The sequence below is a fragment of the Uloborus diversus genome, unplaced genomic scaffold (assembly GCF_026930045.1).
Source record: "Uloborus diversus isolate 005 unplaced genomic scaffold, Udiv.v.3.1 scaffold_1129, whole genome shotgun sequence".
NCBI classification, from domain to species: domain Eukaryota; kingdom Metazoa; phylum Arthropoda; class Arachnida; order Araneae; family Uloboridae; genus Uloborus; species Uloborus diversus.
In genome coordinates this window covers 1-24975 of record NW_026557798.1, presented here as the reverse complement: position 1 = coordinate 24975, position 24975 = coordinate 1, and the positions used below count along the sequence as shown (strand labels likewise).

The 24975-nt window shown below is 34.7% G+C and overlaps 1 protein-coding gene across 1 annotated transcript in view; it reads right to left on the bottom strand.

Annotated features, from left to right (window-relative positions):
- The window catches only part of LOC129232262 (probable citrate synthase 2, mitochondrial), a 28703-nt gene extending 13912 nt beyond the window's left edge, over positions 1–14791 (bottom strand). The window contains exons 1-4 of the mRNA XM_054866464.1: positions 14738–14791; positions 10345–10542; positions 8878–9066; positions 3568–3767 (exon numbers count right to left, since the gene is read on the bottom strand). Coding sequence (XP_054722439.1) covers positions 3568–3767; positions 8878–9066; positions 10345–10542; positions 14738–14791 — 641 coding nt within the window. The remainder of the gene's footprint in view (positions 1–3567; positions 3768–8877; positions 9067–10344; positions 10543–14737) is intronic.
- Between the last annotated feature and the right edge of the window lie 10184 nt (positions 14792–24975).

Here is a 24975-nt window from a genome sequence, read left to right as displayed (position 1 = left end):
AAGTGTGTTAAGTAAACTATTAATGAAATATGTTGTAAGTATTTCTTAATAACCTGGGAGAATTAATAAGAATAAGTACAAAAAGCAGGGTAATTTGAGCTCATACAGAATATAGATAATAAAATGCCTAGTCTTTGATGCTGAAATAAAATGGTCAAGGATTATGGTATCACTTCTTATTTTTTTAAAGTGATAATCAAGACATGAAGTTTTATTGTCTGATGATCACTGTGAGGAAAATATTTAATTTTTAATTTAAAATGAAAAAAAAATCTAATGTGAAAACAACGGATAGTAAGTGTTAACAATATGCACTTCAAAAGTATAGATATCGGAAATTACTTCATGAATAGAGGGAAATATTTTATTCTTAAAAGTTATCAATACAGTCGACGTTCGTTATAACAACAACTGTCTTCCGGACAAAATCTGTCACTACCGTAAAAGTGGCTATAACGTGAATGCACAACATATTGCATGTTATTTTTATTTATTTATTTATTTTTAAAAATACTAGAATAACTTTTACGCGTTTTCATTCAGTGAAACTACAATCACTTATTCATTTCCAGATAAGTGCACCACAATACTGCCGTGTGCAGGTAAACGGCAGTATCTGCAGAAATGAGTTTTCGAGATAGTTGAAGAAACGCGTTTTGGTTTCAATACTAATAATAGGGAAATGTGGGAATTAGACGTCTTTTTCGTATCTTTTTTTCGGTGGAAACCAAATAAGCGAGCTTGTACAGTAAAGATTACGTACAATAGATGACAAAAATGCGAAAAAATGAAAAATGAAAAATTTGCAGTTACTGCCCTTTACCTGCACACGGCAGAATACTCGGACATGATACAATTTGCCTGGTACAAGTCTGGATCATTACCAACTCGGCCACCTCCATTTGAAACACCTTTGGAATTTTGCTTTTCGGAGGAGTTTGAACGCTGCAATAACTGTGTTAGACTTAAATCGATGAAATGCTTCTGGTGCCACAATTTTCTATCTTTTAATAAATTTTTTTTTCAGTATCATATTTGTCAGAGTTAGTAGGATATTTTCCCCCCTTTCGACAGGCTTCTTTTATTTTTATTTTACAACATATCTTATTTGTATTTAACATTAATCTGCTAATTAAAATTTCTCAATTAGAAGTTTTTTTTTAAATTTATATTGCTTTAAGTATACAAGCTAACTTTTCATAGAAACTAAAGAAAATACTCATAGTTAATACTTTGAAAAACCATAATGAAAATACTTAAAATATAGTACACCAATAACATTGTAATTAACACTTTAACTCCTAAAGTAAAATCTACTTAAATACACTAAAATACAATAATATACTTTTATCCGGCCCGTCTCTTCAAAATTTTACTTGGGAAAAGATCAATTCTGCTGTGGGAAGTTAAAGTGCAGTATCTGCAGAGAATTTTTGAGATATTTGAAGAAACGCTTTTTGTGCATAATTTTCAGCAGAAACGAATTGAGAATAAGAATCACTTTTTGATACAGATAATTAACCAGTAATTGTTACAACTATTTATAAAGAAATTTCGCAAAAATAAATAATTCCTTTTTATTTTATTCAAATTTTCATTACAAGACCGTTTCAAACAGATAAGTCCACCTTCAGGAATTTTGCTCTAACCACGTTTATTTAAAAAAATTTTGCATAAATCTCGTTGCTTAGTCTTACTGCAAGATTATGCTGGCTTCTGTGGAGGTATTCAAACAGATTTAAGTATCACGGTGCAAGCAAACGAAATGGGTCGTCATTGCAGTCTTTCGTTGGTTGAGCAAGGGAAAATTGAAGCATTTAAACAGTGGAAAATCCAATAGAGAAATAGGTAATCTTTAAAATAGATCGCATAATGTTGTGAACATTTTTTTGCGACTTAGAAATGCCTTTGACAGTAAAAAATTATCTGGCAGCCCATCAAAAGTGACACTCCAACAAAGCAGGACTAACGTAAAGGACTTAAAATCAAGAAATATAAGCTTGTTCACTTTAAGCAAGCAACAAATCCTCCAGTTTTAAAATCTACAGTCCATAGAGTAGTAAAGTAGTTCGCCAATTTAATGTACGCGAAGAGGAAAGCGTCTCCAAAATTGACTAAAAAGCACAAAGAAAAGCAATTGAATTTTGCAAAAGAAGTGATGGCCTGGAAACAAGATTAGCATCGTGTGATATTCAGTGGTGAAAAGAAATTCAACTTGGATGGTCCAGATGGCTGGCAGTATTACTGGCACGATCTGTGTGACGATAGAAAGATATTCTCGAAAAGGCAAGATGGTGGTGGTTCCGTTATGGCAAGGGCCAGATTCGGAGGTGCTGGAAAAACTGATATAGCATTTGTAGACAATCGTTAAAATGCTGCAGACTATCAACAGTTGCTTGAACAATATTTTCTTCCACAATCAGAGTACATTAGGGGCCCATTCTTCATGTTCCAACAAGATAATGCTCCTGTGCACACTGCAAAGTCTACTTTCGAATACTTTCTGGATAATGGTATACATGTTATCGATTGGTCACCTTGCAGTCCCGACCTGAATCCAGTAGAAAACATGTGGTGTATACTCGTATGAGCGGTGTATGCAGGCGGAATGCAGTACAACAGTATGGAAAAGGCTATTTTCACCGAATGGTCAATAATCGAGGCAAATTGTATGGAAAAACTTGTAGGAATAATGCGAATAGGATTTATGAGCTTATTCAGAAAAAAAGTACAAAATTTTCTTATTAATTCAACATTTATTTGATGTTTGGCTCAATGGACCTATCTTTTTGGAACAGCTGTTTCATGTAAATTTTGTTTAACTTATTATTCCCATTATACTCTTCATGTATTATTTTGCATTGAATGAAACAATTTAGTTTATAAAATAGTTCTTTGTGCATAATATATATATATATATAAATCCTTTTCTATCAACATAATTTCCGATTTTACGGGTGGATCTATCATTTCGGCACACATTGTAAATTTAATCCTGTTTTAAAGCTGTCGTTTCTCTGGAAAAACTTTTATCTTGATGAACATGATAGTGGTTCTTAACTTTGACACACACAAGTAAAGCAGAGGTGTCTATTCCCTCCAAGAGCGACAGTGCCCCCCCCCCCCCAATAATTGAAAGGCCCTACAAAAAAGGCCACTCCCCAGACGAGAGAAAAATATCCCTAAAAACAACCCCCTAAAAATTTTAATGGAGAAGTCTGTGCCACGACTCTCCCGGTAGTTACCCATGAGTAAAGTATTTACTTAAAACATCTCTCCCGCACTTTGGTAAAGATCAAAAATGGCAATGAGATACCTTGTCAGATGCAGATGTTGAACTTGCGTCGTACATTCCATTTCTGAACGTTACTCGCTAAATTTGGCGACTTTACGTAACATTTCGGCGGACTTTAAGATCTCATACTTCGATAACGGGCCCATGAGGGCACATAATTTTTGTGCCATAAACCTATTTTACGATGCTCTTCCAAATGCTACCACTTTTAATTTTTTTTCGAATTTTCTTGATCGTGTGGTTTCGTGGCAAGGAAATACGCATGCACTCACCTGTGTAGAGTCATGTGCAATCGCATTAATTCTGCCAACTGTGAGTCTTTGTAGCCAAGCATTGAAGTGAAGTTATGAGCCCAATCCTTACTTGAGTCGATAGCCCCGATACTGCTTCTACCGCGGTATAAGTTTCTGTAAATTGTGGCAGCAATTGGTGGCAGTTTAGCTATCACGTTCATAGCATCGTCAAAAGTAAACTGGGGAGAAAAAAACTTGTAAGGAACAATGTCCCATAGAATGCCAGTTATTGAATACAGTGTAGAGAGGTAAATATATGCCAATCATTAACCTTACGCAAGCATTACATTCAGGGGCATCCCGAACTGAAATTTCTGAGAATTCTCTTTAGCAGATAGCTCCGAATTTTATCGAATGATAAAGTATGAGCCAGCGCACACCTACATTTGAGGAGAAGAGACATTAGACGTCATTAGAAATACATAAATAAAAATATGAAGAAAAAAAAAAAACCTCGCTATTAATTTCGATATGCAATGCAGTCCAAATTTTTCGAATCGTCAAACAAAATTTGCCGATTAAGAAATTTTTCTTGAGAGTCACTCCCTTTTGGACACTCCTGAACGTCAATGTAATCATTGCCTCACGGCAATTTTTTTTCTTTCGAACCTGTAACTGTAGAGGTGACTTTCTTCTTCTTCTTTTTTTTTTTTTTTTTGATGTGGGGTGTTGGAGGTTGTATGTAAAGTAAACCCACATTTAACTCCCCTAGATCCGATACTGGTATTCAGTATTGTATATTCTTACTGACCCTATCTTGAAGTGTTATTGGTTTCTTAGAAATATTGAAAATTTAAATTACTCAAATTTGGAAGGTCTACTTGGTATTCCTTCTGGGACATTATGGGTTACTGGTTTGGTTTTTGGTATATTACCATTATTGAATGTTTTAACGTAAATCCCTCTCATGCTTTGATGTCATACTCTTTAAGCAGATGTTGGTTAAATAACCATAACGCGAGGTTTTTTCTGGTTTTTTTTATAAATACTTTAAGAATTGGTTCACTCGATACTCATTTAGATTTTGCTTTCTTTTGTATTTTTGTGACAAAAATACAAATGCCTGCGCATAAAATCAAAGCAATTGTTTACTGTGGGCAGCTAATTTTGAACTCTGCTGGTGTGATATGAATCACACTTTACCGTGATTATCAAATTAACTTTACCGTGTAAATACAATAAAGTTTCCAAACCAACGTCACCTGTTTTTGACCAGTTGATTCGACCTCACATTTTGTGCGAGAATTAGTCTCTCTTGAATTAAATACATTTTTCCATAAAGAATTGTCAGTTATTTTACATATGAGGCAGTGAGAGGCAAAGGGATGTAAGTGGCAAAATTAAAAATTTGGAGCTAACCAGTACAAATGGTAGGTGAACTCTTCCTCTGTTTTGAGGCAAGAAATAGTACTAGTATCTATGGTAGGTGCTGCTGTACAGCATGATTTAGAAAAAAAATCAATGAAAGCATACCTAGGAAGTTATTTTTAAACGAGTGTTACAATGTAAAACAAATCCGAAAACGTTTCTGAGTATATCGTGCAGCTGTGGTTCATGAAAGTTTCAAAAACGTTTCTGAGTGTTTCGGAATCCTCTTCCTGTAATGTCCAGAAACGTGTCTCAGTATTTCGGAATCCTCTTTTTGTAATTTTCAGAAACGTTTCTGAGTATTTCGGAATCCTCTTTCTGTAATTTTCAGAAACGTTTCTGAGTATTTCAGAATCCTCTTTCCGTAATTTCCAGAAATGTTTCTGAGTATTCTGTGCAGCTGTAGTTCATGAAAAGTTCGAAAACGTTTCCGAGTATTTCGGAATTCTCCAAACAATTTTCAAAAACGTTTCCGAGAATTTCGGAATCCTTTTTCCGTGATTTTTTCTAAAATATAATTCTTTATTATAGTATTGCATACCATATCAGTTTCAATTCTTTCATATTTAAGAGCAATAATACAAGCAATTTTAGAATCATTCGTGGATTTTTTTTTTTTTTTTTGAATTTCTAATGACAAATAGCATGGTTAACAGCATAACATATGCACAGTTATAAATTTTTGAAAAATTATGAAATAATCTAGTAGTTTCATTCCTAATCACAAAATCGTCGGGGAATTGGAGGAGGGTACCTTCTGAAAAGTGGGGATTGTTTGTTAAACAATCTTAAACTTCAGTTTTTCTCTCAATGTTTTCAAGACAAAACTATCAACATATTGTATTTTTAATGCAGAACTTAAAAACATATCTTGTATCAAACTTGATAGCTTTTATCTTCGGATAAAATTTGACAGGACTTACCTACCCTTCGCGTTCCGGAATTCGTTCACCTCAAGTTAATTTCTCTGACGAACAAAGTGTACCGAAAAGTACCAACAGAGAAATTGATGAATTTAAATATGACACCAAGTCCCCCTGCTGGAACCATTCGGGTTGATTCTTCTGTTCTTGCTCTTTTCCAGCTCATCACAAATATAAATACTTATTCAAAATAGGTTACTGATTTTATTTTTACAGTGTGCGCAAAATGCAATATATATTTTATTAATTAAAACATTGAACTCTATTACATGATTATTCCATTTCATATATACGAGACCCCCCCCCCACCATAAGAGTGATGGTGCACCCATAAAATGCTATGAAGCGCCCCCCCCCCTTGAAAAAGCAACCCCCTGAAAATGTCAATGGCACAGTCTGCGTGGTGAACGCCCCTCGTCTTCTCCCCATATGTACATTGTATATTAATAACATAGTTTTTTAAAAATGATCACTTTTAAAACAATAACATGAAATAATATTACTTTTTATTTTGGCATGTAAATGCAGCTGTTCCATTTTTGCCACTGACTCATTCCTCCTGACTGTCCTACATTAAACTAGTATGCATGCAGTAGTTACTGTCCTGAGGAAGACAAATTATAGGGACTTGTTTCTTAATTTAGCCCAGGGAAAAAACCCCTACTTTGAATTTTAGGTTTAAGCTGTTGTTTATTGCATATAGTTTAGCATATGGTGCGTTTGGCCCAATGTAATGCATATGTTAGAGCTTAAACACTCTCTATTTAGTAAATATTTTAATATCTTTTGGTCTTTTGACCATATTTATCGAATCTTCCACGGCTGATGAGCTCCGAATTCAACCTTTCAACTTTATTCTAATAATTGCTACTTTTAATTTTCTTTTTCTCATTGCTATTCATTGCTTACGTATTTCATATATATATACAAAAATATATTATTGAGAAATAATTCTTGTTTGTTATATTTGCAGCTTCTTGCCCTTAAGGGCAGATGCATTGCAACTAAAATAAATCGTACTAATGAAGCTCTGCTGAGATAAATAATATTTCATGTATAATAAAATTATAAGTAAAATACTTTAATATGGTGTAAAAATACAAAATTATTAAGTCTTTTTTTTTTTTTTTGCTTTTGGTAAAATTGAGGCTCGTAAAACGAAAAAAATGAAGACACTTTTAAATACATATATGTATCTATTTGTTAAAGAAATTAATACACATTTAACTAATTTAAAGCGTTTCGCTAATGCAAATATTTAAAGAGATATATCGTCATTTAGATAATACTGAAGCACTATGTTCCTAATTACAAGAGATAGGTTTTTTTTTTACTTCATACAATCTAGCTACACTGTTTACAAGAGAATGAAAACATGCAACCTTAAAGACGAACGATCAAACCTGACAATTTGCATATTATAACATTTAATTCATAATGCTTGATACATAAATGTTCAGCCAAATATTAACTGAGATTGACACATAAAAACAAAGTACACAATAACACTTATTTAAAGTTTTTTTTATAATCTTTAATTCATAAATTTTACGGAATAAAACTAGACACACTTGCACTTTAAATATGTGTTCTATGTAATGTAAAATATTTTCAAATTGCAATAGTTCACAACGAAAAAATAATACTGAGGAAAATAGTTTTTTTTTTTTTTTTTAACGAGATTTATATGAACTAAATCTCTTTAAAGTAATAGAGTTGCAAAGCGACTTACCTATTCGTCGATGGTGGTCTTTTGCAGGCTTTGGTCACCAAAAAGGTGATTTTTATGACAGAATAAAATTCTGCCAACAAAAATTACCCATTTGGTAGAAAGAAGAAAAGTATCCAAGAAAAAAGTAAATTACCTACACAAGTTATGCGACGCAACGAATTTACATGGCGTCCTCTAGGCATTTATTTGGTTTTTAATTTCAGTTTGTATTCCTTTCGCGGGCATGCGTCGAGAAGTTGCACTTCGTACTTAAAAATAAGTGACATAGCTTCAAATTCAATCTCATGACGATACATTAGCAATAAAATATAAGACTTTAAAATTATCTTCAGTGAATTCATGCGAGGAACAAAACTTCTACTAATCCCCTTGATGAGTGTTACTTCGCACTTGTTTCAGCACTTGAGTTCAGCACTTGAGTCAGCAATTTTTTTCATTGCGTGCTTTCGAAAGTTTCAGTTTGGATTTGGTGCTGGACTATAAAATTGCCGTGTGAGCTGCGCATGCGTCGACTCTTACTTTCTTGCTAAACGGGAAAGGTTTTTGATAAGAGCAGAAAACTGCTGAGGGCGTACGAATCTGTGTATTACGGAAAGCTTTTTTGTATATTCAGAGAGTTTTCCGAGATTTTTTACAGTGTACTCAAAACTTGAAAGTATACACTTACATCCCTTTGCTTCTCACTGCCTCATATGTAATAGGTATAAATACAAAAATAGGTCAAATGTTGTTAGTCCTTTACTCTTTTGTTGAGCATTATTAATTATATTAAATAATTTCTTCAAAATAATTAAATTTTCCTGATTCTCGCCATTATAGCTAATGTATTATCGCAATTTGAAGCTTTTGGATTGCAGCAAGACCGATCCACTCTTATGTTTGTTAGTCAAGTGTGATGGAATTGCTTAAAGGAAATTATGGTGGTATAAGAACATACTGGTTAAATTTTTATCATGGGCTACGTCATGGCGAGAGCCCCTAGAGGTGAGTAAATACAATTTTAGATTAAACAATATGCATCTTATGGTACATTGTTTGAAGATTAATTCATACATTTTCACGAATACGTAATTTTCATTAGCAAACCGTGAACTACTACTTTGATGATGTTTCGACAAATTAAATGGCCCTCTTGAAAGGGAACTTTCGTAGTTCCCAATAACGTTACTACAACGCCATAAATACAGAATTACTTTTGAGGCAATATTTATGAGGGATTCAGCATTCTAATATTCGCCGCTATGTGAGGAACGAAAAAATACTCACTTCCCAGTAATTGGCTTTTGGGACTCCGTCCCTGTATGCTTTTGCAAATTTGCTTTCGGTGCTGCAAGCCGTGATGGCAGCGCTGAATTGGGTCATGGGATGCATTCTGGATGGGAAATTATTTAGCATAGTCACCACATGTGGAGGAAGACATGCCATTTCGGCCCACTGTTTCGACAAGGTTTTGACCTGCAATTAGAGGCTCATATGAATGTACAAGATATGAGCAAAAGAAGATGGAAAATAAATTTTTAAGTTCAGTAACTGCTGAGACGCTACATCCATATGACGCATAGTGCGTCTGTGAGGAGCAAGCTGGATATGTTTTGAGCCTCAGAAAGTCATAATAAAATTCGGAAAGATTTAATAGATGATATTTGCACAAAATCTACCGGATTAACAGAGCGGGAAATAGAGAGGAACTATTCGTGAAAATGAAACCAATAAAATTATGGGAAAATGCTTTCCGTAACTAAAACTAAGCAAGAGAAGCATTCTAATTGAAACAGGAAGGAACATACAAATTAAATACATGAAAAGTAAAAACCAAGCAACATATAGAAATCAGCTACAATAAACTGGTAAAATAACATGTAATTAAAAGGGGATCATAAGCTTCGCGGCAAAGTATGGAATCATGCTATGTTTTCGAAAAAAAAAAAAAAAAACCTTGCTCTCTAAACCATAGATGTATATATAATTTTTAATATCAATATTTTGATATCTCAGTAGCATGGAAAAAATATTTTTAAAATTATTTGTACTTGATAGTTTGCAAAAGTAATTTTCAACTTAGGGGACACATCTGAGAGTTCAAATTTTTAGTTAATCACCAGTGGCCATAAGACAATTTTGGCTTAGTAGCCTCTTTAAAAAAAATATTGGTAGCAACTTTATAAAAAGTTTTTATTTATTTATTACAAAAACAGAAAGGCACAGCACTAAAATGCAATCTGTCAAAGAAAATATTGGCATATGAGACCTAATTGCAGTTTCGTTCATTTACATTTTTCTCCCCCCCCCCCCGTCCAGGTGTGTTCAAACCTTTTGTACATGCCCGCCAGTTTGTGCTTGCTAGTTTTTGAGGTGTAGGAAAAGGAGAGTGAAAGGAATAACAGCTTTTTTTAATCATTGGCAAAATAGAATACTATTTGAGGATTTGGGAATGTTTTTACATCAAAATTTGTTTCAATATATAAATGACTTGTCTCGAAATAATAAAAGTAATAATAATTTTCTGTGGACGGTAAACAATTCAAAATGTGGCCGGTTGAGTATTTTATTTATCCTCCAAAGTAAGACTCGCTATTAGCCTGACTACTCGCCAGGTGACGACTAGCGAGCGATCACACTAAATCAAAAAATATTGGGACACTTTTAAAAATTCACATTTTTACGAATTTCTAGAGAGACTTACTTCTTGTCATAGTTTTAGATTTTGGAAAAAGGGAAAAGAAGAATTTTCACCTGTTGAGCTGTCGGAACTTCACCAGTCACCAGCAACCAGAAGAGACCTTCGGGAAGCGGCTCTTCCCCGCCTGGTGCTTTGGGTAGCTTCTTCCTGCAGTCGGTGAGGGTGAGGTTCCGGAACTTAATCCCTTCTTCCGGGTCAAGGTGAGATGTTTCTGTCACCAGGACGTTTGCACCTCTCAAGCCGCCATAGATCTAATTGGAAAGAAAAATGAATACATGAAAAACAACAATATCATGTACCGTGAACGCGGGATACTTTGGCCCACATTTTTGAACTTTTCTCACAATAATTTTGTAACTATTCATATTTCCAAGCTGTGGAACTTGTTTTACGCATCTAGAGTTCTCTAAATTTTATTTTTGAATAGTAATCATTTGATGTAAAGGTACTTTTACCCTTTATTATTGTTTTCTATTTGGGCCAATGTTACCCTTGCGTTTGGGTTACATTGGCCCAAAGTGTTTTTCCCTATTTAAAATCGTTGTAGAACTAACTAGAGTCAAAGAAAGACGGATATGCATACGAAAAACCATTTATTTGAAGTAAAAACACATTTTAAAAGAAGTTTGAGTCATTTTTTTTTAAAGAAAATTATTATTTTTTAAAAATGTGTTTGCATACCTATTTTTTTGTCTCGGAAATTGCCGATAGTGAACGGTCATCTCTCAATTAGTTTTAGTGGTTAAATAATTTTATTAACCGAACACCATTCGTAAAACAAAAGATCCTAAATTCTCGATCACTTCCAAAACTTACAGGTGCGTTCCATACTCTCAACGTTAGCTCTTTCTTCTTTCTCATCAACAGCTATCCCTGAAAACCTCAGCCCATTCATTCTACAACAAAACAATTCCAAGAACTTTCCAACAATTTTAACAAAATTTGTAAGAAGTAGATGCAACTAGGTCAACTTTTTCTAAACGAGAATTCCAGGGTTTTTCCTGTTTAGAGTCTTACGTTGATCTATTCTTTACTGTTCCATGCTGGGCCAAAGTAGGTCGTAATTTTTAGGTTAAGAGATTTGTGGTCATTGTCAAATTTTTAAATAAAAACCTTAACAGAAATGGTAAGCACAACTATACTGCCGTGTGCAGGTAAACGGCAGTAACTTCAGATTTTTCGATTTTCTTTTTTTTTTTTTTTTTTTTGCATTTTTGGAATCTATATCACTATAGTTTTATGGTACAAACATGTTTAAGTGGTTGCCGCAAAAAAAAAGCATTTTTTTTATCACTGGTAATTAGCAGTAACTGCTTTTTTCGCAACATTGTGCGGGAGTATGTACAAACTGCTCTTTGCCTGCCCACGGAAGAACGGAAACTTTCTCCCGTGTGCAGGCAAACGGCAGTAACTGCTTTTATCGCTACATTTTGCAGGTAATCGGCAGCATGCACTTACTGCTCTTTGCCTGCCCATGCAAGAATGGAAACTTTCTCCCGTGAGCAGGCAAACTGCAATTTTTTTTAATTCCCCTCCCCCTTTTTTTTTGCATTTTTGAAATTTTTTGCCCATAACCGCTCTGCGGTGAGAGGGTAAACGGATTAAACTGCAAAAATTTCCATTTTCAATTTGTTTCCTTTCTTAAATCTATATTACTTCAGTTTTATGGTGCAAACATGTTTATCTGGTTGCCGCTAAATAAAATCATTTTTTTTTATATCAGTGGTGATTTGCAGTATAACTTATATTATTGCTACATTGTGCCGGTAATCAGCAGTATGTATTTACTGCTCTATACCTGCCCATAACCATCGTCCGAAGAATGGAACATAAATGAATCGCTTCCAAAACTTACACCAAGACGCAAAAATAGTGGTTGCATTTTTTTTTTTTTTTTTTGGTTCAACTAAGCGCAAGCAATAGCGCCCCGATGGGAGATTATTGTGTGACCTCTCAAAAATTTCCTTTATTTGGCAAATTAAGCATTTTTTTAAAATTGACTCCTAGTCGCTTCTCATTAAATTTAGGTATGCGTGCCGGGTCGTGTTTTATCATTCGGCAAAATTGGGAATTACCGCCTCTCAAAAAATTAAACTTTGGGCCTCCTTGAGCGCAAGACAGACTTAAAATAATTATTTGTTTGTAATTTTACAGGCCTCAGACATTTTTTTTTAAAAGTGTACTTTGATTCTTCATATTCGGGTTCTAAAAACAATGAAACAAAATCAGTTCTTTATACAGTTAGAAAAGATAACAAACGAGTAAACACAAGCAATTCATACTTGGCAGACGATAAATAAAAGTGAAACAACAGAACATTTGTTTTGTTTTGTCGCAGACGATATTTTTCACAATTTTTAAAACTAAGCTGTTGCACTTTAGTTGTTCGATGAGAGCCATTGTTAACACGCGACGCATTTCTTTTACCTAATTTTCGTAGAGATTTATTGCTTTATTGCAAAGTGCGAAACATTAAGCGATTTGTCGTAATTTCTAAAAGTGCCCAAAGAATCTTCCAGTTGCCAAGTGAAAACACATAAACGTAAATGAGCTTTCGAGAATGCTTGTCGACTGTTCGTTGTCAGAGGAATCAGAGCAAGAGCACTCATCCAATCCATCTTCTACTCGAAATTCCATGCAGAATGCTGAAGTTCTTCTAGCGGAGAGAGCAAATTATGCTGCCCTTTGTTTAAGATAGCCTACAAAAATGTGACGTAGAACTTAGACTCAACGCATTGCTCGAGATGCGGGGAAAAAAAGAAATACAAAAAAGAAAGAAAATTTACTGAAGTTTTTTACTATTCAATGTTTTATTAAAGTCAAAAAATATGAACTACAAAACTGAGTTTGTTTTATCAAGGACTGTTTAAATCAGCAAGTATATCTGTATGTGGGTAGGTAAGTAAATGTTATTGCATTAAATTTATATCAAGTGGGTGTAGGTCAATTCGTTTGATACATATTTAAGTACTTTTTAAGTAATTTTTAATAATAAATTTATAACTAACACACACACACACACACACACACACACACATATATATATATATATATATATATATATATATATATATATATATGTCCCCGACTAGCGACTTGGGCGGACTGACCAGGTCGCTAGTCGGGGATCCCCGACTGGGCCAACCGCTGAGTGGGCCACTTCCAGCAATTCTTTTATTGAAATTAATAGATTTAAATTCACACCTGACAGTTTTTAAAAAATCTGAATAAAAAAAAGCATGCAATTTATTTACTCTATGTGAAAAAAGCGTTTGGAAACAGGTTTATTTTTTTCCGTCCTAAGCAAAGACAAAGTAAGTAGCAGAAGTCCACACGTGCGAATTTTTTCCTCTCTTACCAACTTTCTCTCTAGTTTTTAAAGCTCAAGGGGCCTTGGCTCTCACATTGAGCAAACAGGAGGGGAACAGAGAAATTTGGGTCCGACGTGACCTAAAAAAGGGCCCGGGACAAAAAAAAAAAAAAAAAAAAAGAGCGTTAAAAATTTATATTTGTGCATAACAAAAATTGAATTGGCTTCCAACCATTAGACAAAGCGGCCCCGACCCTGCCATAAATGCGTGGGCCATGCTTCCGGGTGTTGATAATTCGTCGCTCAGAGCAAGAGTAAGATATCTTAGTATTATTTCTGCGATTAGATATCTTACTGTTGCTCTGAGGCGAGATATGAGCATGAGCCATGCACAAGGGGGGGGGGGGGGGCTGTTGGCCCGGTTTCGAGCCTGAAGGGGTCCCTTGATTTTTTATTGAGGGGTGAAATATATGTAGGGACGTAGGTGTAAACAAGATGGAGAGGGGCTCGTAAAAGTCATTTGTAACGGGCCCTAAAATATCTGTGCACGCCCCGGGTATTCAGTGGTTGTGACAGACTCAACTAAATGCTGTCGGTTGGAAAGAGATTTCATTGATCTATATCACTATACGAGTACTTTCACCTCAGAAGCGCATACGGGAAAGCAAGTCTGGACTACGATAATTTGAATCTGAATCAGGGCAACATTTCGACTTAGCAGGGAGAACTCCTGAACATAGGCGGATTTAGGACTGAATTCAGAAGGGGGGTGGGGTGTTGCAAGTTTTTTTTTCTTTGAGAAACATTACTTGTTATCAGGGCCAAATTTAGACTTAACGGGGTTCCTAAGGCATTTCAGGTCTGTGGTCCCTTTGTCGTCCTAAAGTCACCAACGAATTGTCTTAGGTCTACAATTGAGGACTTTAATGCAAGAACCAGTTACGTCCTAGCTTTTCCATTTTTTTCTTTAATTCATTTTTGCGTGTGAAGAATATAGGTGGTGCCGATTGGTGTAACAACGAAACACAAATGTTAGATCAGACCTCTGCTTTGTAGCAAATAATTTGGGAAAGATATTCTATCGGACACTGATGTTAGTTCTTGGTCTTACCAAAAATGACCGAGTCTGGACTTACCTGGTTTTTGGTTTTTGCATCAAGACCCACATTTGTGTTTCCCTTTGTTCCCATAAATATCAAAAAATTGCCTGACAAAGTCTTCGAACCTTTGCCATTCCCTTAAAGTCACTAAAGCGAGCTTAAAATTTCACTCATAGAAATATCCGTGGGAGAACTCCGTAACCCTTTTATTTGCACTATAGCCTAAAATTGATTTCAGATTCAGAAAAAAATGTGTCCCTCAGGCCAAAAAAAGGGGCAGTGCGCTTTCCGATAAAAGGGTACTTTGTAAGAAATGTTTTGTCAAATAAAAAAGGGGCACATCTTTTACTTTTTGGTACATGCGAAGTTCAAGCCTGAAACGAAAGTAATTTTCACCGTTAAACGCCATAAAAAACGCCGTTTTCGATAGTAATTATTTTAAAAATATTAAAAAGCTTTTTGATGTTTAGTTTTTGAAGGTAATGCAAAAAACGTTCAAATATATTCTAATCATATTTTTGTGGAGATAAGTGATTGAAACGAGGGAGCGACGTTTCAAGGACCAGCTTGCGTGAATCTTTTAGAAAAAAAAATTCGCTTTTGTGAAGTTTTGTTAAAACTTTTAAGGGGCAAGGAGGGTTGAATAAGTTAAGGGTCAAAGGTTAGCTTAAAAGCGGAAAGGTACGGTGCCCTCCTAAAAAATCTTGGGGGAAACACTCTAGAAAACTGTCCCCTTTAATGTTAATGTGTCCAAACATATTACACGAGTATGTTTTTAAAATTCAATGTCGAAAAATTCCGAAGGAGAGTCACTGGATTCCCTGTAGTAACTAAATGTAATTTAAAATTGGGTCGAGTATAAGTCTTCAGTTTTTAAATGCTGAACCTCCTACTCTCTCAAATATGAACAAAGATAGTTTTGCTTTTTTTTAATAGTTCAAAGACGAAATGTTTTCGCTGAGTGTTCCCAGTGCTTCCCTGTTCCATTAATTTTACCAAAGGTATTGTGCAGCTCTGGTGGGTTGAGCTGTGACCTTGACTATGTTTACCTGTTTTAGGGGGAGATTAGTAAAAAATAGACGTGCTGTTAGCTTGCATTTTAGTCGGAATGCTTTTAAAAAACTACTAAGAAAGTTTCTCAACTCAACTTAGCGCCAATTACATCTCCCTGTTTACCGAAAAAGAGGTAAAACTGTCAGAGTCGGAGCTCAGCTTCTCAGAGCCTCCCTCACAATAGCCTCAAATTGCATTTCTAAAACTTCCCATTTTAGAAAATTTCTGGAAAGAGCCCCCGACATTCTATTGTAAACAAATATAGACTAAAATAAACTTCAATTTCGAAAAAAAAATCCATTCTTTCCCCTTTTCTCTAACGTTACCGAAAATTGTAAAATTGCGGTTTTTGACATCAACATTGAAAACATCGTTTGGATGGAAACTCGAATCCCTTCTGCTGATTCTTTTAACCTTAGACCTATATAGATCAACCAATTTCGAAAATTTTCCGGAGGGATTTACCTGATTCCTTTCCGGGGCGGATCCAGAAATTGTTCAAGGAGGGGGCGGTTGATTTGTTAACTCGGCTCTACTACGTATCTAATTTACATATGTATAGGGGGGGGAGCGAGGGAAGAGGGATTACTACATCGTTTTTAACCTAACAAGTAAATAGTGATTTATCTAAGGAGGTCCCGGAACGTACTCCTTTCCTTTTCCGTAGAAAGAGTTATTCTAAAATTGCATTTTAGAGCTACAATTTCGTAGTAAATCCGAGGGGATGCTTAGAGATCCCCTCCCCCTAACAGGATCGAAGTTCGTCTAAAAAAGTGCTTTTTTGGAACTTCAGTTTCGAAAAATTATCAGAGGAAAGTCACTAAACTGATTTTTTCCTTCAATCCTATCTGCCTGAAATGTATACAATCGCGTCATTAAACTTAGATTTTTGCAAAATACCCAGAGGAAGACCTCCAAACTCTTCCTCTTAACATCCCTAAAGATCGTCTGAAATTGCTTGGGTTTTGGAACTTCAATTTTGAAAAACTACCGATGCAGGGGGGGGGGACTGCCGAACCCCGATCAAAAGAAGGGCGAGCGCATTCATCGCCTCTCCCTTGTATCTGTCCTTGTTCCTTCCTTTCCTCGTGTTCTTTCTATGTTGTCCGTATAGAAACCGAAAGATCTATCTCTTTTAAGACTTATAACCATTAGTATCCTACTTTCAAGGCACATAAAAAATGTGTCAGTGTTATTTTTGTTTTGCGTTTTACAATTTTCTTTCCTTTTTTTTTTTTAGGATTTAAAAACTTGATTTAGAAACTTAAAGGAAAGCAGGAACTAGCGGTAGTTTAATGTCTTTACTCGCCTCAGAAGAATCGAGATCCGGTAATCTTTAGTTTAACTTTTTTAATTTTGCAGAGGTGGGTCAAAATATTCTTTTGCCGACTGGGCCAAAGTCAACCAGTCCACCCCTGTATTACATTTTTGTTAAAAAAATCATTTTTTTAAAAGTTGCATTTAATTCATTTATATTAAATTTAGGTCAAGTGTATATATACGCGGTATTTATTTATATTTTAAAATAAAATATATTATTCACTTTGCAGTAAATATACTTCGTAAATATTGTATCTACTCCGTATTATGTCGAATCTGTAATTATTGGTCATTCAATAGTAAATTGTGCAGTTACTGCTAATTGCCAGTCAAAAGTGTATGAAAATTACTAGTGAAAAGAGCAGGTAAACGGCAGTATCTGCTTTGATCAATTTTTTTGATAGCAAAATCAAAATGAAACAGATTACCCAAAAAATATTTCGATATTAACCTATAGAATCACCTAGAATCAAATTTCAATATATTATTGATGTTTGTGGGAAATCAAAAACGCGTTTCTTCAAATATCTCAGAAACTCATTTTTTGTAGATACCGCCGTTTACTTGCACACGGCAGTATACTACGGCATAGAGTATTAAGTATAGCTCATAAATAGATGCATAAAAAAACTCTTAGCTGATGTAGAACTAACTGCTTCTACATGGAAAAGTTTGAGAGGTTATGAAGACCCATCTTAGCACAAGGAACGCAGAACCCCTAGTGTTGCTTCTTGAACAGAGCAATGGAACTGCTTGGTACACACTACTGAGCGCTTGGGGATGGTCTCTAGTGGTTTCAGTCAAAATATTTTTAAAAATTGCTTCCTGAAGTTTGACAGAGAAAGTTGTATATCTTTTTCTCCATTTGGGTCCCAGAAGGACCGTAGGATCAAAGTAGCCCGCGTTTACGGCACCTATATATGGTAGTGCATCTTCAAAACATCCATGAACGAAATCCGAAATTGGAAAGCTGCAGCAATTTAATAATGTAGGGCAACTTCACGGATAACGGACTTCCATTTTTGAAGCAAAACAATACGTATTTTGTAACATTCAACGCAAAATATAGGTATGTTGTGCAAACGATCTTTTGCTCCGGAATATTGTATTTCGTAAGCTGAATTTCAAGGCCGGATCCAGAAACTATTCAAGGAGGAAGCGATTGATTTCATACCCTTACCCTTTTATAAGTAGGCAAATCCTTTTCTGCTAAATTGCAGAGGAGTGTACTAAACCCCATCCCTTACCATAACGCCATAAAAGGGGGGGGGATCCCTTGAACCCTATTTAATATCATCTAACATCGTCTAAAATTTCGTTTTTGGAACTTTGAAAAACTTCCTATACAAAGTTCCGATCCTTATCACTAAATTATTACGATATGTGCTACAACTTCATTCTTAAGACTGTAAGAGCCCGCTGTCTTGCGAGTCCGCTTTTTCATAAAAGATTACTTGTATCCGTCCTTGTTGAATTTAATGGTATAGTTGAATTCCCGAAATTCCTTTTGAATGAATTCTTAAATATTTATAAAAAACATGGTAACTAACTGATATTTTAAAAACGAGTATGTCAGTCATTAACCTTGTTTTTAACATTTTTCTTAATCGTTCAAAATGTATTTTGAAAATTTAACTATATACCATTGAATTCAGCCTAAAAGATGCAATATTCCACGGGAAAAGATTGTTCTTAAAATGTATATTTTGCAATGAATATCACAAAATACGTACTGTTTTGTTTCAAAAATGTCTGTCAGTTACCCGTGAAATTGCCCTGTAACAATGCTTTCAATATCACTTAAAGATATTTAGTAGCAAAGATTTAAAAAGAGATATTTTTAAAATTCACAAATACAATTATAAGTTTTTATAACAAAATTCACTCAGAACCCTATTACAGACTGTTATTCCACACTGAGAAAACTTTCCTGACGTTTTGCGGTAAAAAATACTTTCATCCAATCCAATATCGCCATTGCTTTTTATGGTAAGATCTTAATGCCATCAAAAACATAAAATGTACAAAAATGCCGAGTCTCGCTTGAACGCTTGTAAGTGCAATGCTATTTTGCTGTGGTTAGTAAACCTTCTTTTTCTAAGCTTATTGCTCCCATTGAGAAAGTTTTTAAATTTAGTGCTTTATCTTCAACTCAGAAAGATTCCATTCGACATCTTATAGCTCTAATGTTGACTTCAATTCTAAAAATTTTAAACCTGTTTTTGCCAATACTGTTAGTCGTTGCGTAAGGAATTTAGTTTCTAATTCAGATTTGGTTGTTACTAAAACAGACGAGGGTGGTCAAATTGTTGTTATTGACAAGTCATCTTATGTTGATAAAACTAATGATTTCTTCTGGTTCATATTCAGAAATTTCTAAAAATCCCTGTGATAATTAGTCAAACGCTATTTCTTCGGCTGTCAAGTCAGTCAAATTTATTCCATTGAAAGTTAAGCGCTCTGTTATTCTTTCTATTGCTGATTGTGCTAAGTTTTATACTTTGCCTCAAGTTCATTAGCTGGTATTCCTTTCAAGCCAATTGTTTCCAATATTGGTACGGCTTCCTACAAACTTGCGAAATATTTAGTCTCAGTGTTTTCTCCTCTTAGGAGTTAGAATTTATTCACTGTGAAAAATTCGACTGAATTTGTCGAAAAAAATTCATAATTTTGCTCCAAATAACTCTTTTAATGCTGCATTTGATGTAAACTCTTTATTTACGAACGTGCCGGTCGAGGGTTCATTGTTATTCCTTAAGAGTAGACTTTCTGAATTTCATTTTACTTCTAAGGAAATTGATGAGTTAATTTTTCTTACTCGGATTTGTTTGACACAATGTTCCTCTGTTTTTAATGGTAGATTTTATACTACGGTTGATGGTCTGGCTATGGGAAACCCACTTAGCCCCATTCTTAGTGATATTTAGGTGCATTACTTTGAAGTTAAGCTGTTCCAAAAATTACAGTTTCAATTTTATGTTCGCTATGTTGATTACTGTTTTGTTCTTATGAACCATAATCATCTTAGTGTTGATGAGGCTTTAGTTATTTTAAAGTCTATAGATCCTCATATTCAGTTCTCATATGAACTAGAACAAAATAACTGTCTTCCCTTTCTCGATGTTCTCGTTTCTCGAACTGATGAGTCTGGTTTTGAAACTACTGTTTATCGCACAAACCTTATGCTGTTTCTTTTCCTCCTCACAGACTATCGTCTCATCCACCTAATCAAAAATATTCTGCTTTTAATGAGGAACTGAGGCAATGTCAAAGGGGAACGGGCCGCTGAAGGCGTGGTAAGAGAAAGTGGAATTTGTCTATCCCAGTCTTTTTTCTGTTGATAAAGTACCATTACAGTGCCGTGCAAAGTATCTTTCCCATGAGATGTGTCTTCAAGGAAATCAATGTTATCTGCAGCACAAAATAAAAATCTTCCCTTTATCAGATCAGGAGGAATATAGATCCCATTACTCTCATCCATGCGCCTTATTACCTCATTTGCTCTCTGTGTTTCTAAACGTAGAGCTTTAGCAAAATCTATGGAAACTCCTATTTAATATTTAGACTATTCACCAACGAACCGGCAAACAATACTAGTGGAGCCGCCATCTTGGATTAATGACACAGGCCGTCTGACAGAAATTCAAGCATAACACTCGGTGAGGCATAATTTAATAGGCCATAGGGAATGTGTTAGAATTGGTCTCACAATTTCCCACGGAGGGTCTTTTCCCTTAAGCATGCAACTGGACTGATATTGACATCCGGTCAAAGAGGTCAGAAGTGAGGCCAGAAAATCCTCCTTGCAGGTTACTAATTTGCGTAACTGGGGCAATATCTTACACTAATAAAATGAAACGCACGTTCCAAAAGATGCAAGAAAAACTCCAAGTAAGACGTAATTATACAGGTTATTAGGAAGTCTGTTAAACGAATATACAGCGTCTCAAGGGGACCTTAAGAGTGAATTTGTCTCAACAGTAGCTCATTTTAATCTAAAAACAATAGTGTTAAGTGTAAATACAGTAGGACGGGGATCGTAAATGTAATTCGTTTTAGCAGTAATTCGTTATAAGCGTGTTCGAATTAATGAGGCTCGACTGTAATTATGTTTAGTGATTTAGGCCTGAAAATTAACAGTATTTTTAACTGCAAAAACTCACCTGAGATTTTTTTAAACTAGCTGATTCTGAATACCAAAGAAAAAGATTTAGGAGAATTTTTTTTAACATGAGTTAATAAACAAATAAATTAAGTATTTTACTTTTAACTTAAAATAAGAAAAGTGATAGAAAATTAATAAAGTAAATTAACCTGAAAATTATCACAAAATACCCAAAAAATTGAGTCATAATTGCAAAAATTCATCAGTCATGTGCAAAGCTGCCATCTTGGATTGACGACGTCATACATGCCGTCTGACTCAAATTCAAGCAAAACACCCGGTGAGGCATAGTTACACAGACCATAAGGAATATATTAGAATTGTTCTCACAGTTTCCTCACGAAAATTCCCACGGAATGTCTGTTTAATGTATTTAATGTAGTATGCCCCGCCCCCCTACTATTTCTTCATTCCACTAAAGCGACAGTCTTACCAGTAAAACAGTTTAGTTTCCGGATCCAGTTCAATCTTGTCAAAATAAAGCATTTATCCGAATGTCAAACATTTCTAAAAAATATTATCTAATTAACATGTCGTGGCGCGAATTTCATTGTTGGTGATATCAGCTTTAGTCGATCAGTGAATTCGCTATTATGTATATTAAGGTCCCTATATATACGAACCGACGTATCAGCTTAAGATCAGCCATTTTGGATCGGAGCGCGTGTTTGAGTGATTGTCTTTTCTGGCAAAGTTATCACATTTGGTGATTTTTCATTGCGAGCAATTATTAGCGGTACGTGGATTGTTTATTAAATAAAATTCCCTTTTTTAGCAAATTTGGCACAACCCGAAAATTTGATGTGGTAACCCTAGCTCTGCAACAATGGAAAATCCGATCCAAAATGGCTAAGCATAAGCTGATGCATCGGCTTATACTATATACTGTCCAACCACGGATTGCATTGAATTTTCAAACGTCGAGATAAGACGAATCTATGTGAATAAGGGAGAAAAGTAAAATTTTGATACGTGTATTCCATAGACATGGGAACCGGTTCGCTCTCGCTCACTTAACTAGATGGATCAGCCTACCGAAGTTCGGAGGGGAAAATGATTCTCCCTCGGAGTGGACTCGGCCTCCATTGTGAGGGCAAATATATTGGTGGTTGAACAGCATTTGCTTCGTTTCTCAGCATTTTTCAGGTGGATGAAACTCAGTCATGCCGACTTCGTGTTCAGCATTTAAGTGTACGAATAGAGCAAAGAAAGGAAGCAATGTATCTTTCCACAGGTAAGAGTGGGTTTATATTTAGAAGCGTAGAATTTAGTTTGAACTACTATAATATTAAATAATCAACAGGAGTAAAAATATTTTAAATACAGAAAAATTCCCCAAGTCTGGATAGATAAACGTACAGTTGTACGCTTTAAGCACGTTTTTAGCATTTTAATGTGTTTTTTCATTTAAATTCGCGATGTACATGACTTTGATATCGCAAACCAAATTTAAAAAAAAAAGTTCCCAACATCTGATCCAAAATATAAAGTGAAGCTGCTTTAATAATGTCATTTTTCAGGGCAAAATTTTAAATATGTTTCTTAAAAGCAAATGTAGAACTAATTTCATTCGATAGAAAATAATACTTATTTTAAGGCATGTTAAAATGTATTATACTGTCTCATATCTATCACACTTTCGGACCAATTCCAATGCGTATTAATATAGTAGTTATTATTTATAAAACAATATAAAAAACGCATTTTTTTAAAATTTATAAACAGTCAAATTACAAGAAGTTTTGTTTTGCAGTTAACACAAGTTAAACGATGCAACTTTCTGCAATATCTATAAAAAGTGATGCATTTTTTCCTGGAATTTTGTATGCTTACTGCATGATTTTATCTTTTGAAGCCCACAGTTTTTTTTTAAATATATAGTCTGTTTTGATATTAGAGTGTATTCTTTTTAATTTGCTCAAACTTATATAAAAAATACCACACTGCTTACAGGTTTCCTTTGCGTAACAAAGAGCTTTTGCACAAGTGGGTGACAGCTGTCAAAAGAGAACATTTTACTCCTACAGTGTATCATTGTTTGTGTTCTGAGCATTTTACGGAAGATGACTTCTTAAAAGGCTACGTAAATATTAGAAAGTTGAAACCTACGGCCGTTCCAACTGTATTTAACTTCCCAAAACATCTTATAAAGGTAAGTGATCTTTATTATTATGCATATAATGTATATATCGTCGCTCCTGGGGTAGGTTCCTGGGATAGGCGATTACCGCCTAGGGCAGCAGATTTTAGCAGCGGCAAATTTCGAAATTGAATTTTTTTTTTTTTTTTTTTTTTTAGCATGAGTATATGTTTCAGCTTCAAAAGATTCACTGCTTCAATGCTAGAGAAAAAATAAATAAATAAATAAATTAGAGTGTGTACCAGTGTTTGGAGATGCAAAATATAGCTCCGAATTTAACAAGAAATTCAGTAAAACTTTAGAAGTGGCAAATTGAATGACTTAAAAGTCTTTTGAAAATATCAATTACTGTTCCAATTTCATAAGATGCACTGCTTTAACGTTACAAAATATAAATTTTAGTGCGTACCAGTGCTTGGATATGCAAAACTTAATTTGGAATTTAACTAGAAACTCACTTTAATTTTAAGCACTTTACTCTTATTTTTATTTTATTAATATATTATTTTATATGATTATTACTATTATTCAATGGGGGGCGGGGGGGGGGCACTTGTCAGTATCGCCTAGGGCGGCAGAACTACTAGAGCCGGCTCTACCTACCCTCATCGACTTTCCAAAATGTTACCATAAATTCTCATATAAATAACAGCCGATGAATCGAGTAACCTGCGTGTTTCAACAATGAAGCTCGCGCCACGGCATGATAATTTGATAATATATTTTGGTAATGTTTAACATGCAGGGAAATGCTTTCTTGTAACAAGGCTGAACTCGTTACGGTAAATTAACTGTTTTAAGGGCAAGACTTCAATTTTATGAAAACGAAGAAACCAAAGCAATTAACGATATCTACTGGAGTTTAGGGTTAATCCGCTGGTGTTAGGGTTAAAATTTCAACTATCGAAATATCACCAAATATGCAATTGCTTCGTTTAAATGTAGAAACAATTTTCACCCGTCATACAATGACGGGCGATTTTCTAGTGAAGAGTAAAAGTTGCAAATAAATTGCTAAAGTAAGAGTGTATGCTTTTTTCAGGTCCCTAATCAAACCAAGATTATCAGGGGCCGAAGTTGACCAAAAATGAGTAATTTGGTTTCCAAAAATTTCTATTATCAATGAAGAGTAAAAGCTGTAAATAAAAAGCCAAAGAAAGGTTGTCTACCCTTTTCCGGTTCCTAATAAGGGTTGTCAGGGCTAAAAGATAACAAAATTTCAGTAATTTATCCTTAGCGAGTACACTTGGTTATTTATTTATAAGTTCTGGTATTGTTGTGAGTTTAAGTTAATTAGGTTTTGTGTAATATGCAAGTAAACTCTTGACAAAATGCAACGGGGAAATTTTTCTTGAATTTCAAGTTGTCATATATTTTGAGCCAGAGTAATTCAAATGCCTCATACACCGTAAATTTACAGGCAAAATACTTGTTTTTAATGAGTTGCAGTAACCCATTAAAACAAGCATTTTTACAGTAAAATTATGAAGCACGGGCTTTTGAATTACTTTGAGTGAAAGAAACTTGCATGTAGGTAGTATACTGAAGAATATAAATACTTTCGCGAACATTTATAAATTGAAATCTTACAGACAC